This window comes from Thunnus maccoyii, chromosome 5 (assembly GCF_910596095.1).
Source record: "Thunnus maccoyii chromosome 5, fThuMac1.1, whole genome shotgun sequence".
Classification (NCBI taxonomy): Eukaryota; Metazoa; Chordata; class Actinopteri; order Scombriformes; family Scombridae; genus Thunnus; species Thunnus maccoyii.
This window is the reverse complement of record NC_056537.1, coordinates 24,044,685-24,060,104: the sequence shown is the minus strand read 5'-3', so window position 1 is coordinate 24,060,104 and position 15,420 is coordinate 24,044,685. Positions and strand designations below refer to the sequence as shown.

General features: G+C 43.3%; 1 protein-coding gene across 4 annotated transcripts in view; it reads right to left on the bottom strand.

Annotated features, from left to right (window-relative positions):
• mob2a (MOB kinase activator 2a) overlaps window positions 1–15,420 on the bottom strand; it is a 65,055-nt gene that overhangs the window by 2,857 nt on the left and 46,778 nt on the right. For 3 of the 4 annotated variants that reach the window (XM_042411449.1, XM_042411447.1, XM_042411448.1), the window contains exons 2-3: window positions 5,771–5,931; window positions 3,517–3,610 (exon numbers count right to left, since the gene is read on the bottom strand). In XM_042411449.1, coding sequence (XP_042267383.1) covers window positions 3,517–3,610; window positions 5,771–5,931 — 255 coding nt within the window. Of the gene's footprint in view, window positions 1–3,516; window positions 3,611–5,770; window positions 5,932–13,398; window positions 13,631–15,420 lie in introns of those variants that run through there. The other variant, XM_042411446.1, reaches the window with a different exon arrangement.

The window sequence follows — 15,420 nt, the reverse complement described above, 5'->3', positions numbered from 1 at the left end:
TAATTACAAAAGTTACAGGATACTATTACACAAGTGTGACTGAGGTTTTAATTAATCATCATGAATGTTTACTAAAGAATGTTTGTGGTGAGAGCGGGAGCAGCTCAGACACAAACAGTATTTCCTGGAACTTAAACAGTGAAAGTATTCATTCAAGCAGGAAGAGAACCAACATACAGGTGACCTATGAGACATAATTGGCCTATGAGGCATTAACCTGATCTATTTCCTCATTAGGGAAAACCCATAATCCCAATGACGTCTCATTTTGAATGAAGATACGGACCAGAGAAACCTGCGCACTGGTCTATAAACCATCTTGTGACTCATACCGACACTCTTATCCAGATATCAAGTTTGCATGTTTTCATTCCAGTGGACTTGGTGAACCCCGTGCCCTGGAGCTTTAATTTCCTGATTGGGCCAAATTCCCTGTTGTCACGGGAGTTAACGGGACACTGATCCCCCACGCCCCCACCCCCGCCCCTCAGTCCCCGGGCCAGTCCCGCTGCGGGTCAAACATTTCCGGAGGGGCTGACCCAGATAGCTGAATTGTAAGCGAGCGGTGAGCAAAAGTCAAACAGCAGGTCAGCAGCACGGATCTGGTCACGCTAGCAGATCACCTAAGAGATAGATGAACGAGCAGCGGGCGGTTATTAGCGAGCTAACGGAGGAGGAGACAAAACAAAACCGGTGAGACGGAGACGGAACGACGAGCCGAACAAAAGGTCAATTAAGAAGTAGGGTGCGAGGAGTGATGCTGTGAGTAGTGTTGGTCTGGGAGGCAGTGGGGCAGACATTACAAATCCTGAAGAATGTAAAGCATCCACATTACTGACCCTGCAGGAGGGGACCTACTGACCACAGCAGCAGAATCAGACGCTTACAATACACTTACTCACACAGGATTAGACTGTGTGTTTGTATGTGGGAGAGAGACGCTGACTTAACTACAAATATGACTACCCCATTCCTTCATCCCCACTGAGACACCCTGATATGATGAAACTATGGCCACGTCGCTATACAGACTGTTGATGCAAGGGTTGGAGTTTGATGTATGACTCCTTTGTTTAGGTGTTTATAATCATTTATTCATGCCTTTATTAACAATTCCACATAGTTTTTTAAGCTTATAGTCATTTCATTGTTTTTATCTTTCTGATTAACGTCTTTTTTTTCTTTCTTCTCTGTCAACTGTGTGTATAGCTGCTGATCTGGGTGGTGAGCTGCTGCTTTATGGCTATATGATATTTGGCTGCATCTGCACAATGTGTATGTTTAGAGGATGTAAAAGCAAATCCAACTAAAAGTTCAGGTGTTTCCAGATAGATTACATGTTTGCTATGAAGCTAAATGACATCATATGTCTTAAACGCTGCTCTTTGCTGATGAGAAATAAGAGATTTGTTAATGAATCTGTGTGTTTTAACAAACAAACCCAAAATAAAAAAGACTATCAGAAAATAACACTAATGAACAGTAAAAGCATATTACTACACATCTCTCTCCGTCTCTCTCTCACACACACACACACACACACACACACACAGACACCCATACACACACCCATCTATCCACCCACCCATACAAAATGGGTCTAAATAGCTACCAAATGGTTCCGTTCCCTCATAGCTCATGGAAACATTTTCTTCCAAAAATAGTGCTGAGCTCTGCCTTCGGGCAGGGGCACTGACGCTGCTGTGACTGTGGCTCAGTCAGTTTTCACCACAGAGGGGGGCACGGGTGCCAGGTCCTGCATGGGCAGGAAAGGGCGGGGTGCGGAGTGTTGGGCAGCGGAGGAAGGTGAAAGAAACTAAAATACATTAAACATTATATCTAATTCTGGAATGAAGCTGTGAGACAAATTAAAAAGTGCGTTAATGTGTTTTTCCTCCTGATTAACGTGCTGCTTCTATAACTCCCCACAGCTCAACAGACAAACGTAAACATGTTAATCGCCTCTGCTCTGTCCTCTCTTCACATACCGCAGGCGAAACACGTTTGCGTCTTTCATTTCTCAGGGTGTGGGTTAGCAGCAGTAGCTTTAAGGTGACAGCAGTGGAAAAATCCACTGTTGACAGAGGTCAACTCGTGACAGGTTGCTCTATCGCAGCAGATCTGTCATATGTGTGTCATTTCTCAAGAGTTGTTTCGTTTGTCATTGTCACAATTTTGTCTTGTGTACGAGCGTGGGTGTGTGAGTGCACTTGTATGTAATGTGTTAAGAGCTCTGTAGTGAGTGCTGCTGTTTCGAAAAGTGTGGGTAATCTGGTTTTTCCAGCCTTCGGTATACACACGGGGAATGAAGGGCTCATACATAAAGACGGCACCCTGCCCTGACAGGGCAAACTAGTTAGATAAATACTTACAGTTAGTCACCTCCCCTCTGTTCACATGGAATGAATATGCCTCCGTGTTATGATTATCCTTTTTTAAACACTTCATCTATAATGTGTGCGTGACGTGAATATGTGATGATGATGTTAGCAGACTTCGCATACCAGCATGAGGCACAGGCAGGACCACAGGGGATTAAAGGTGAAGCTACATCAGGTCCGTCACTAACATGTCTTCATTTTGTTATTGTTTGATGGTCGGATGTGATATAAACTAAACCTAAAGCAGCAGCTGCACCGGATGTGTTTGTAACATGATGGATCTCAAATGGAATTTACAGTTATGAATGCATGGCCTACTTTCCTACTTTTAACATACTATATATTCATAGTGTGGCTCCTTTACCTTCTTCAGACATTGGAATACTTCAATTAAATTCATCCACTAGTTAAAAAAGTCTACACCTCCACCACAAGCATGAACATAATCTATGTAACACAGATTATGGACTAAAACATGAGGTGATTTTCTTTTGCTGTTTTTGACCTCTGGAGTGTTGTTTCCTGACTTTGTTTGTGTAGACATTGCTGTTTTTTGAGGCAGAGCACCCACCAACCATCTGTGCATCTTCTAAAATAATCACATTATCACAGAGTAAGGAAGTGGCAATTAGCAGTTTCCTGACCAGTAAACAGAGATAACCCCCCCCCAAAAGTGAGTAAAAAGTTGTTATCTTGACTTTATTTAGGCTCACAGTGGTCTGTGTTGCCAATGCATTCTTTAAATATGCTGCAACACAGACGCAGGCAGCATGAGGACACAAAGGTGCCATACTTGTTGTACTGCAGCTCTGTAAATATACAGCTTGACTATTGTGACTAGATAAACATATGTTTAACACACTGGGACATTAAAAGAAACACAAAAGCACAGTCTTCGCACAGTTGCAAGCTGCAGGTCGTTGACAGCGTTGCCGCCCGTGCTCACTGCAGTACATTAAAGCTGCATACTGCGCATTCCACGACGGACTGTGCGGGCAGTTAAAAGAGCAAAATTAACCTGATTACATCCCTCTGGGTTTTGACCCAGGGAAGAGACACTAGATTTCTGATAAATAAACCAATGGGCCTCGGCAGGTGAGCGATGAATAAACCAAAAGCGGTGCAGATAACTTACGTGTTGCATGCCGTCATGGCTTGACAGGTGTCCCCAGTGCAGAACTCTGAGATGGTGCTGTACTGCAGGTTGATAAGATTGAAGAATGTTGTCGCTGTAACAAACACAAGAAGAGAATTTGTGTTATTCAGGTTGCTACACAGGAATAAATCAATAAATCAATAAATGGCTAAAATAGTGCCAGGAAATAAAGCAACATATTTGTGTCACGTTTTGAAGACACACCTATACTCATGTTTTCTGTCTTGTATCTGTCATCGTTATCAGTAGCACAGTCACATGCACACACTAATCCATCAAGTCACTACATCCTTCAACGATGAGTGTGCTTCAAAAACACATAGAAAAAAACAACAACAAAGAAAAGAGACAGAGAGAAATGGGAGGCGGTGGTAGGCAAGTATTTAACTTGTTGCTCCAGTCATTTAAAGCAAAAACAGGTATTTCTGCCTCTTCACACCCTGTTGTGCCGCAAAACAAAAGCATTAGGCAAATCCAGAGTTGACTCAGTATGAGGAAATCTCTTGTCCTTCTATTGCAACAAAGTAATTTAACTATAGCCTGCCACAATATATCAGGGAAGCTGAAAATGGATTCTCAATCATTTTGTAGCACTTTAAGATAACATTGGTTGTTAATGAGCTTTTTTTGTTGGGCTGAGCGATTTATACACAGTGTTTCATTAAACATACATTTTCAAATACAACATATGCTCCTGATTGGCTAAAATCATTGAATAAATGGGCCAAGTTTGGATATTTACTTGACTTTTCAATATTTACACATATTGTAGTTCCATGAATTCTAATCATATGGAGCCTCATGCAGAGCTTCAGTTCTTGACTTGCAGCAGTGTTGTGACAGCCACACCTTCTGCCTGCAGCTCACGAGGTTTGAATGAAGTGGAAAAATCTACTATATAGTGACGTAAAAGTCATGGCTGACTTCGTTTTATTATTTCTTCCCATTTCTAGTTGGTCCAGTGACTTTTGTTGTTGCTAATTTTGTCCCAAAATTTGTTTTTCTCATGTTGAGTAGCTACAACACAGTTTCTACTTGATGAATCTTGGGAGGTCTGAACAACATAGGCAGCCCTTTAAAATCGTTTTATATAATTATGTTTCAGCTTCTGCACTGAACCTCTCTGAGCAGTAGGTCTACAGATCTGGCTCTGATTTGTGAGAACAGGCCTGGGATTTTCTGTCATGTTGAGCAGATATTCATATATCATGCTACAGTGTGTGAAATGACTTTCATTGTGATCTCCTATAGTCGTGGTTTTTCTGTATGGATCGACCCAACCCCTCTTTTCCTGCTTGACAAGCAACCACCAAGTGGGGAAGTATTCAGTGAACATACTGTTGGTTTATACTTATGGGTAAAATTGAATGGCACCAATCATTATTGATCCGGTTAAAAAAAACCCCAATGTAATCAAAACATCACTCAGCCCCATTGTTTGAGCTCAAACTAAAACCCAATTAGTGTTTGATACAAGTTAATACAAGCCAGCTTATGTAGCTTCCATTCTCACGGGGAAAAATACACGAACACGTGAAAACATGTCCCATCTGTTTTATATAACAGAGTTTTATCAGCCTAAAATAAAAAGGAAAAAAGAATGCTTGTTTTCTCCTTTTCCCCTGCGAGCACCTGGCTGGTTCGGATACGTTACCATAACAAAGTCTGGGAGACAGACAAAATAAAGAGCCGCCATGAGATCGATCAAGCAGCTGGGCCGCGGTGAGTTTCCAAAACTCCAGAAATTACTCTTATAATGACAACTATAAATATCAATAAGAGTTAAAACGCTGCGCTGGGCTGGCGGTAAACGATCGGTGTTTAAGGAAGCGGTGTGTGGTGTTACTGGGAAGAGGCTCGGTGCTGTGCCAGGCCTGGAACATGTTAAGGGTTTTGGCTCCCTCAGAGCTGTAGCTCCGGCACCACTGGAACATCTCGTCATCTCCAGATGACAAGTGCATACCGACTTGGAAAAACAATTCCAAACCCCTGAGGAAAATTTGAAATAAGTTCCGGAGCCTGACAAAGGAATTTTTATGTCACAAATAAGATAATGGGCCCCTTTTTCACATTTTAACAAGGACTATGTAAGTCTGCCATATTGTTGATTTCTATTACAGTAGTGGTTTCTGTTGGCTGCAAATAAAGAAAACTCCTGGTTTGGTTTTTCTTTTGGTCTCTTTGAGCTTCGCATATTCTATCATTAACAACAACCACAATCACAGTCACTCACTGTTGCTGGCTAGCCATTCGTTGAGGTCTATCTCTCTGGGCAGCACCACCAGCTCCTTGAGGTCGAAGTCCACCACGCGGATTTTTGTGAACTCCGGCTCCAAGTACTGCTTCTTCTCTTCTGCCGGAGGCTTCTTTCCATTTGGCTTCGTCTTCGACTTCCTGCAACACAGACAAGAGGAGAACAGGTTAAGAAAATGCACAAGAGTTGAAGAATTTTGTAAGTTGATAGTTTAATCGGACACTATAAAATATGGGAAGCAATGCAATCTTTTTGCTGGACTTCAAGCATAAGAATTTTGCAGCGAGGCCTACATCATGCCACAGTAAAAACATAGGAACCAACCAGATTTCTAAATATGGCGGACAAATGCTGAGCGAAATAAGCGAAAATACAAATCCGTTCTGTTCAAGTTGGTTCTGCAGGTAAGTTCCACTTGATGAAAAGGGAAGTTATTTCGTATTAAATGCACTATAAATGGAAAAAGCTACTGAGCTTTTGCAGACAGAAACTTATGTAGATACAGTAGCCTGAGCTCAGATCCATGTATGAAACATATGAACTCTTTGAAATCACAAAATCGCAGAAAATTCGTCACAAAACTCAAAACTTTCCACAACTTCTACAACCACTGGATTCACAGGAACCTCAACAGACTAAACAAAGGGTCCTCTGTTGCTGTACCTGACCTTTAACTCTGACCTCTGACATAATGTTGGGTCTATAGCTTCCACACAGACAGCCATCCCCAGCGCCTTGTGCTTCCACTGCTAGTTTTAGCACGGGGATGTCATATCACACTCTTCCTGCACTTCCAGGGCCGTAACCTCCCCCCCCCCCCCCCCCCAGCCCCTGCTCCCAGTCTGTATCAGTGGAGGCTGTGCAATCTGGGGTCAAAGGTTGAGAGGCTTGATACATGAGTGAAACAAATAAACAGAAACTGAGTTGTCTGGGACAGTCGCCACAAAATACAGACTAATGCAATCACAACATTCTTCCTTCTTCATGACTGTGAAAGTTAGACCTTCACACCAACGTCTACATTTTGGGCAATTATGACCCTAACTATAACCTCATCCTGTAATGACTCTGTTCCTTTTCCCCAACTTTTCCACCAGCTCCCCCCATCCCATCTTAATTTCTCTTCTTGGCTCTGCTGCTGTTATTTGGGTTTGTTTAAGGACAAGGGAGTTTCGGTTCGCTCTGTGAATTTATTGTGCTTTTGTTGACCCTCATTTCCGCCGTCTTGCTCTCACCGCCTCTATCTCCAGCTCTCATCCCTCCTCTCCCCACGCCCTCTGTCTAAACACAGCAGTCCAGCCATGTGTTCTTGGCTCTCGCTTTCCGCCACCACTTTTCCTTCCCAGTCACACGGACAGATCACCCCATTCCCGAAAGACGGCTGACTCCGGCTCCTGGACAGGCGGGAGCTGTTGTAACAGCACTAATGACGAAGGATCATAAACACTATTTTCCAGCAGCGGCCAAAACCCTTCTCACTTTCACTCAGGCTGTGCCACCACGGGTAGTGGAGTTTACAGGAAAGAGGCGAGAGCTGGTCGGTTTTCTGCAGGAAAAAGGCATAACATTCACAATAGAAATAGATTGAGAGAGGAAGGATATATAACAAGGGAGGGGGAGTGAGTGAGGGGAGAGAAAGGAATGAGGAGAGGAGGTAGATTGACGCAGGCCCAGCTGATATCCATGGGAACTAATAAACACTTACAAAACATGACAGGACTGCGGAGCACGAGGCCCTTTGGCCGGAGCACAGTGTTCAAAAGCACTTTGCAGTTTCAATCCCCATCTACAGGAAGCATCGGCCTGCTTTCCACCTCAGCAGACACGGGACAACATGTCAACGTGTCGACGCATACAGAGCCTGCAGCCTTTTACTTAGTAAATCTTTAAGATCCCCCCCCCCTTTACATGTCTGTCACGTCCACTGACACACACCACACTGCTCAGGTTCTCATTGGTTGGGTAATGATTCATAAGGGTATTGGGCACTTCCTGTCAGGCGGCACCTGAGCTTGTTTCAGCCTGATTTAAAAACCAAGGACACCGCAGATTACACCGCTGGCTAATTATTAATGACTGGCCACTTTCTGTTTCACCTTTTCTCTCATGTTGCTCTGCTCTTCCCTCTGCGTTTTTCTTTTCTTTCTTTCTTTTTTTTTTAAGAGGCATTTCTTTCCCTTCTTTCCTCCTCATGGCTCCAGCCTCACCTGTCCAAACAGCCTATTGTTCAGGGTCAAAAGCCTCAGGCCTCACAGTCCCATCCTCACCCTGTCTTTTCATCTTTTTCTGCCCTTCCTCTTCATCTTTCTGCCCCTGGTTTCCCCATTCAGCTCACTTCATGACCTCTACTCTGACTCACATTTTTAAATTGCTCTTCTTTCTTTCCAGTGCCTCTTCTATCATTTCTCTCTTATCTTTTTCTGCTTCCTTCTCCCGCACAAAAACAGACAAAAAAAAAACTTCTTCCTGCTCATGAGGGCGCAGACAGATTCATGTGGTCTGTGTGGTTTTGTGCTTTGAGCTACATGTTCCATCATGTGAAAGAGCTTTACCCGAGGAAAGAGCTTCATCCACAGATACCGTCAGCTCTCACAACTTTTCAAAGGCTTTGCTAAGCCCCTCAGAAAAGTGTTCGGCTCCTGTGAAAGGTTCAAGTCGGTTCTTTCGTCCCCCCCCCCCCCCCTCCTTTCTTTTTCCTTTTGAAAACATTCTGTTTCACTGAGCTATTTCCTGCCTCTCTCCCTCTGTAATTTCATCATTTTCCATACAAACGCCTCCTCCTCTTCTTGCGAACATTTGTGTGGTAAGGGGAGGTGAAATTCTGGAGCCATTAGTTTATTTTAGGATAAAGAAAACTTCCTCTATGCCAGCACTCCTCCCCTCATACGTACATAGTCTGGTCTTCACTACACACGCACACACACAGCTTTGTCTGTTCTTGGTGAAGTTCTCCCAGGCAAGTCTTTGCCATAAAAGGCAGCAGATGCCTCTTTCGCCTCACCAGATCAGGGCAGGCCAGAAGGCAGGAGTGGAGGGGAACTGAGGCCAGGCACATGTCTCCTGCGAGGGGGGACTGCCACAGCCTGTCTGGCACCAACAGGAACCAATCTATGATGCAGGCTCACAATCCAGAAAACCTGGTCAGGCTCAGCGGAACAACATGAGTCTAAATAAGAGCCATGAGCAAATCACGTATGTAAAATTGATGTCTTTTGAACTTTTCAAGCAGAGGCAGAGGGCGAGAAGCAGGAAGACAGACATGATGTTTATCTGCAATAAAAACAATAAGGAAATAGGGCTGTATAGTCGGGTGACATGGAGGTCAGTGTTGCAGAGCCGTGGAGTGACTGACCTGACAGCTGTTCAACTCTGTCTGTTAGACACTCTCCTACCCCTTTCACTTTTCCCAGCAACACCACCTCCCCCCAGCCGTCTTCACTCGCTACCTTTCCTCCTGTACCCAGCTTACACACACACTGTCACACACACACACACATATACACCTATGTCTGCGTGCACACACGCATCTACACACATACACACAACTCTGGCTGTAGCCCCCTCTCCCTTTTCACGGCCGACCCAGCTGGTCACAACAGCTGCGTCACGAGCCTGATCCCACCAGAGACCTCGAGAAAATCCAGAAGAAGCGAGTCCTGTCTGGTCTGAGAGAGTGTGTTTGAGCGAGCACGTGTGTGTCCAGCAAGTCCCTGTGCACACACGCACAGTTCAGTCTTGATTTAAGTGTGTCACACATACATCTCTTTGGCTTTACACTGGTGTATGTATCAGCTGCTGTATGTTAGCGAACTGTGTGCCTGCTGAATACTGAATACACTCTGTTCTAAAATAAACTCTGTGTAAAGAGGAGCAGCCCTCTGGCAGGTACACCATGAGCCTTTTTCATTACCAGAACCTGGTTCCAATTAATCCTGGAATCACTTGAGGCCACATTACAGAGCTCTGCTGGAGAATTAGCTTAAGTGCCTACTCTAAAATACTACAATTTGCTGCTAAAGAGCTCCCCCCTTTTCTCCCTCTCTTTCTCAAACACACACCGATGCTTCAAAAGTGGCAAAGTTCAGACCACGCTGACTGCTTTTTCATCAAAATGTTCATGGATTTCATCATCTGACGTTCACGCTACATCTTAGAAACCAGAAGCCCAGGATTTTGTATTTTTATTGGTGCTTTCTGGGATTTGAAAACAGCTAAACTCTGAAACCCGTTTAACAAAACCCATGTAATGACTTTCCCCTTAAGCCTGTGGCTCCTGCCAAGCCCGATATTGCACAACTGTTACTTGAATTGGTTTACTGGATCGCAGAGGAATCCAACTATTGGCATATGGATGCAGTTAATGCAACATGCGAGGGGTGAACAGCACGTGCAACCATCCAACACTGACGACAAAGAAGTCTATTATCTTCTCTTGGACGTTTTCTTGAAGCGATCTGAGCTGGGCTTTGTTTTGAAGAGGTGCTCCAAGGTGCAGAGATATGCTTCTACTGTCACCACCTGACCCTAATACAGTACTGTTTACTGTCTATGATAAGGATATGAGAGATAAGACGCATAACAGACGGCAATCAGGAGGTTTTCTACCCGGAACATCAGTCTGTGAGAGAAATCAAACACTTCCAACTGACCTGACCTTAAAACAAACACCTGATAGGTTTAGAGGAGGAATCGATTGACTGTCAGGAAGTTCCTTCTTCCTTTGTGAACTTATTGTGGGCTTCACAGCATTCAAGGTTAAAAGACCTGTAATAAAACATCAATAGCAACAGGATATCATTCTAATCTTTGCTGATAAGGACTAGAAGTCAATGAACTCTGCCATTTTGTAAAAAGAGCAGCTTCAGTCAGGAGGATCAGATTTCTCCAAGCCAGGCCTCCTGATCTATTTCAGGATTCAAACTGAATAGACTAAATGGCTCTTTTCCCCGAAAAACCACAGACAGAGGAGAGCAGGCAGTCTGAGCACACCAAAGCTAAACCACAGCAGCCATTACGGGGCTAAAAGAAGACAAAGTTAAGGACGGACTAAACCAGAGGTTCAGCCTCTCAGTGCTTAAATCTACAGAGTAATACTCTGTCAAAGTTGCTCCTGAAGTTTTTGTGTAGTTTTTAAAAAGAACTCGTCAGTTTTAGTTCTGGAGTGAAGAGATAAGAAAGAAACGCAAACAAAGACGGCACAGCTGCCACCACTTAATCAGCAGCATCACCGGGGGCGTCAGCAGCACTGTAAATCAGTAAATGAGAATTGTAGCCGGGGTGCAGGCCTAAACATGTGAACACACACACACACACAAACTCTAATTCAACTACAGACCCTCTCCCAGCACAGCTCTGGCTACCTCCTCTTCCCCTTGTCATCCTGTGCTAAATCCCATTCAGTGGCTCTCAGGCCTGCAGAGTATGTAAGGACCCCCTGCCTTCACGATAATGGAGCCTCATCAACATCACAACGCACATGTGTGACAGGAAGGGGGGGTTCACTGTGAGGTAAGTCTGGGCCGCTAGTTAAGCACTTGGCAAATGTGAGCTTGTTGCAAAGTTAGCTCTGACATCGAGTTGGCACAATGGGAAGTGACCGATGTGGATGATATGACTGAAGGGCTGAATGAGATTTCTCTAAACTCAGATCAATCCAATCAGTCCATCTGTTACTGAATCAAACAGTAAAAAAAAAAAGGTGCGCTGTATGTTCAAGCGGCCAATATAAGCACGAAGCAGATTATTGTGAAAAAGCAGCCAAGATTACACAAAGCTACATCACAGGGTGTCTACTGACAGCTATCTTCTGTGCCAGTCTAGCATTCATACCTGCTTCTAAGCCAAGGGCAGTCAACCATTCACTGGAGGAGGAAACGGGTTTAAAGTGAAGCTATAAACAGGTCTAGAGCACCCCCCCCCCCCCACCCCCATAAAACCCACAACTATGCATCCTTGTTAAGTGTTTTTTTTCTTCACTTTTTCCTCAAGACATCAAATTTGCAAAAATCCCCTTTTGTCCCTCCCCAACGCGAATAAATTAAAGGTATGCTTCCTTCCTTGATAAGCAGCTGACTTCTTGTAATGTACTTTTGAGTTCCCATTAAAGTGGGTGCAGCAGAACGTGTCTCTACCTGTCACAGGTCTTGCAACAGACATAACAACATACTGTACAATAGCACTCTCCGCCGCGTGTGCTGCAATCTGTTGAAGAGATCCTAAGATGGTGGATGTTCTCCACACTATCACTCTTCACATCTTCACAGACGGCGATGGGTTGTGGAGGCATGTGCCCCCCAGGCTGCTTCTTGAAAAGACACCTGTCCCCAGATTTGAAAGGTAAGAGGAAACTCCACCAAAGCATTAACAGGACAGTCTGTCCCCTGAAGGAACACACTCATAATGAATGTCTTCTTCACATGACACACATAGGGTAAATACACATATGTAAACTGGGTTAATGTTTGCCTAATCCACATCCACTGTGACATGTTTTTTTCTTTTTTTTTTTCTTTTTCTTGAATTGCATTGATTCTCCACACAGTGATCAAGACTGGGGCTGTTGTTTGTGTCACTCTGTATGACACACAAACACACTGTTAACACACTTCTATTTGGGTCATGCATTCTTTAAGTCTTAATGTCTGTTGGGTCATATTATGGCCTCTAAAATAATGAATTTATACAGCACCTTTTACACATAAAAAAAGGTAAAAACACATAAAACACATAAAAACAAAATAAGGGTCAAATGTTTTATATATAAAGGGGGAAAAAACCTTTAGAAGAGCAAATTATCTCTATTTCTTCCAATTTTCAGTTTATACAAAGTAGTTTAAATTGCAGATGAGATGCTGTGAGAAACAATTCAATTAGGATCAAAGGGACTGCTAATAGTCAATCCTCAACATTGTCTGTGCATTTATCCATTTCTGTTAAAAAACAAACGTTTCAAACATATTATCTCTCTGATTTAAAAATACCTCTTTAAGTTGTCTACATTAAATCGTTAACAGGCGTCTTCAATACTTTATGAGCCTAGATGAGGAGACAGTGTCACATTTCTCTCGCTCCTGTTGAGTCTTGCTGGTGAGAGCTGCAGGAGGAGGAACAAGGCTTTCAGGGCTACAAAGTCCCACATCACCGGCTGCTAAATAGCTGTGACCCCGGAACCAGAGGGTCACAATACTTACTGTAATTACTGCTAAGAAGAGACGACCCTCTTTCATGTCGAGGTATGAATACATAGTAAACCAGATCAGAACATACTGACTTCTTCATTTAGTTTTATACAACAGTCGGGCCGTAAAAACGAGCTGTAATCTCTGTTAATGGTACTGGGCGTGTGTAATATTGTAATAAAACTGCTAAAAGATGAAATACGACGTCGCGTGATAACTTCCAACGAATAATACAAACGTAACGTCGACACGTTTTCTGGTAATTGAGGAGAAAGCAACAGTAGGCGACAAATGAGCAAAAGTAAAGATTATTTATTCAGACTATAAGCTCTTTCCGTCCTATACTATCTCATAAATGTAACTAAAATGTCACATTTACAGCACAGACTCGACTAGCAGATAACACTTTGAATAAGCACGGAGGTTTACCTTAGTACTTTCCCGACTGCTTGAAGCACCATTTTGCAACTTAGTCCGTTTTTGGAGTTTCTCTGCGAGTGCATGTCCGTCTTATCTCCAGAGAAAGAGCAATAATCTCCGACCATAGTTTAAAACATGAAGATATGCTGCCAGAAATACTTCCCCGTCTTTAATTCAGATGTAATCTGTCCACTTCACTTCAAGGGTTGGCTCTATCTGAAGCTCAAGTCTCACTGTACGGCAAAAAAAAAGAAAAAAAAAGTTTGTGGAGACTTTGCAGGAGCCCCGCCTCCTCTCATGACTCTCGTCCAATCAGAAGAGGGGAGAGCCCTCGTTAGGCGGGCCTTAGTGACGTCAAAGTCTGCCCATGTGGACGTGGTTCGTGCATTTCCTTGAAGTGTAGTTACAATGTACCAACAGGTGGTCAGCTAGTAAACGAGGATTACAATGAAATAAAAAAGGTGTTGCAACAGTTTGTGCGCCTACTGTTATAGAACAAGTCAACACGACCCTTTCAATAACAAAACAGAACAAAGACACAGACTTTACTCTGAGTAATAATTAGTAATACATTACTCATGGTGATGTATCCGTTTATCACCTTACATCAGTGCCTCTGCAATGTCGATCTGACCTCAAGAGGGTTGTCTTCAAGGAGGAGGCAGATACTAATCAAAAGTTATATTTTTAGAAAAAAACAGGACTTTATCAGTTTTTCTTTCTTCAACCACTACATACTCTTAAGTATTATTTGTATTATAAACCCATCTGCTAGTAAAGAATGTGAAATGCAGTAGAAAGCTTTTGAAAAAGCTACTATGTGGACCTTGAATTAAGATTGTCAAACCACATTTAATTTATTTTATCACTCTTAATGTGCCAATGTTAGTCACAAGGCTAATTTTCAAATAAGCCATAAAAACAACAATAAAAAAAAAACAACATGTACATGGCAACAACTGAACAGAGGATTAAAAAGCTAAGCTGACTTTAATGTCAGGCTCAAAGGCAGGCTAAATTCAGTCTCAGCAGGTTTATCACTATATTGCTCTTTATACACGACCTATGGTTTAAAGCGTGTGTGGTGTCACAGTGCGTCACTCCAGGTGGTGCGAGAACTGGTGCCAGGTAAAGACACAGCGTACAGTACGTGCTGGGACTGTGGAGTGACATTCCTCCTGTTGATTCTGAACTTCACCTGAAGTCCAACTATGACAGGCTGGCAGCAGACAGGCGTGTTCAAACATGTCAAGGCTGAGGAACCAGTGAGGGAATCAAACAAAGCCTGTTTGAGAGCCAAAGGCAGATTCATAACATTTAGAGGTTTCTCTACATGTGTACGGGGCAAGGCTTTAACCTCAAGAATTGTTTGGCGCAACAATTTTAGAAGTTTCATATTATGGACGTGATTTGAAGCATGAGTACGGTGTAAATTCTAATTAAATTGTCAACAGAGAGCGGAGCCAACAACACTTAAGTACAAACTGAGCAGGAGGAAATGAATACTGAGTATTGAGAGTCGTGAGAACATTACAACTCATGTTACGGAACTATTATTCCCTCGCTCTTCTTCCCTGTAATTATTGCCTCTCAACAAACGTCCCCTCTTATTCTCTCCTCTATTCACACGTTTCTCCTCCCTTTCTTGGTTTGTTTTTACTCGACTCTCCCTCTCATTGTCTCCCCTTCTCTTCAACAAGTCTGTTTTTACTCTCCGTCTCCTCTGACAAAACTTGTGGGTCGTGACGCAGCTGCAGAAGTAAGGTAAAACTGGACCAGCTGGCTGCTGTAGCATGGACACACACACACAAAGACACACTAATCTATGGGGATTGCTGGAGTTATGTGCGCTCCTGTGGGTGGGTACAAGTAGTCAAGAGAGGGAGATTAAAGAGATAGTGAGGGTGTATGCTTATGTGTGTGTATGTATGGTGGTGTGTAATTGGTGTGTGCAAAGGTGTGTGTGTAGTGTCTGCAGACATGCCAGTGGAGCATGCTTACTGTGGACTGTTGGACCCTCCTCTGAGGCGC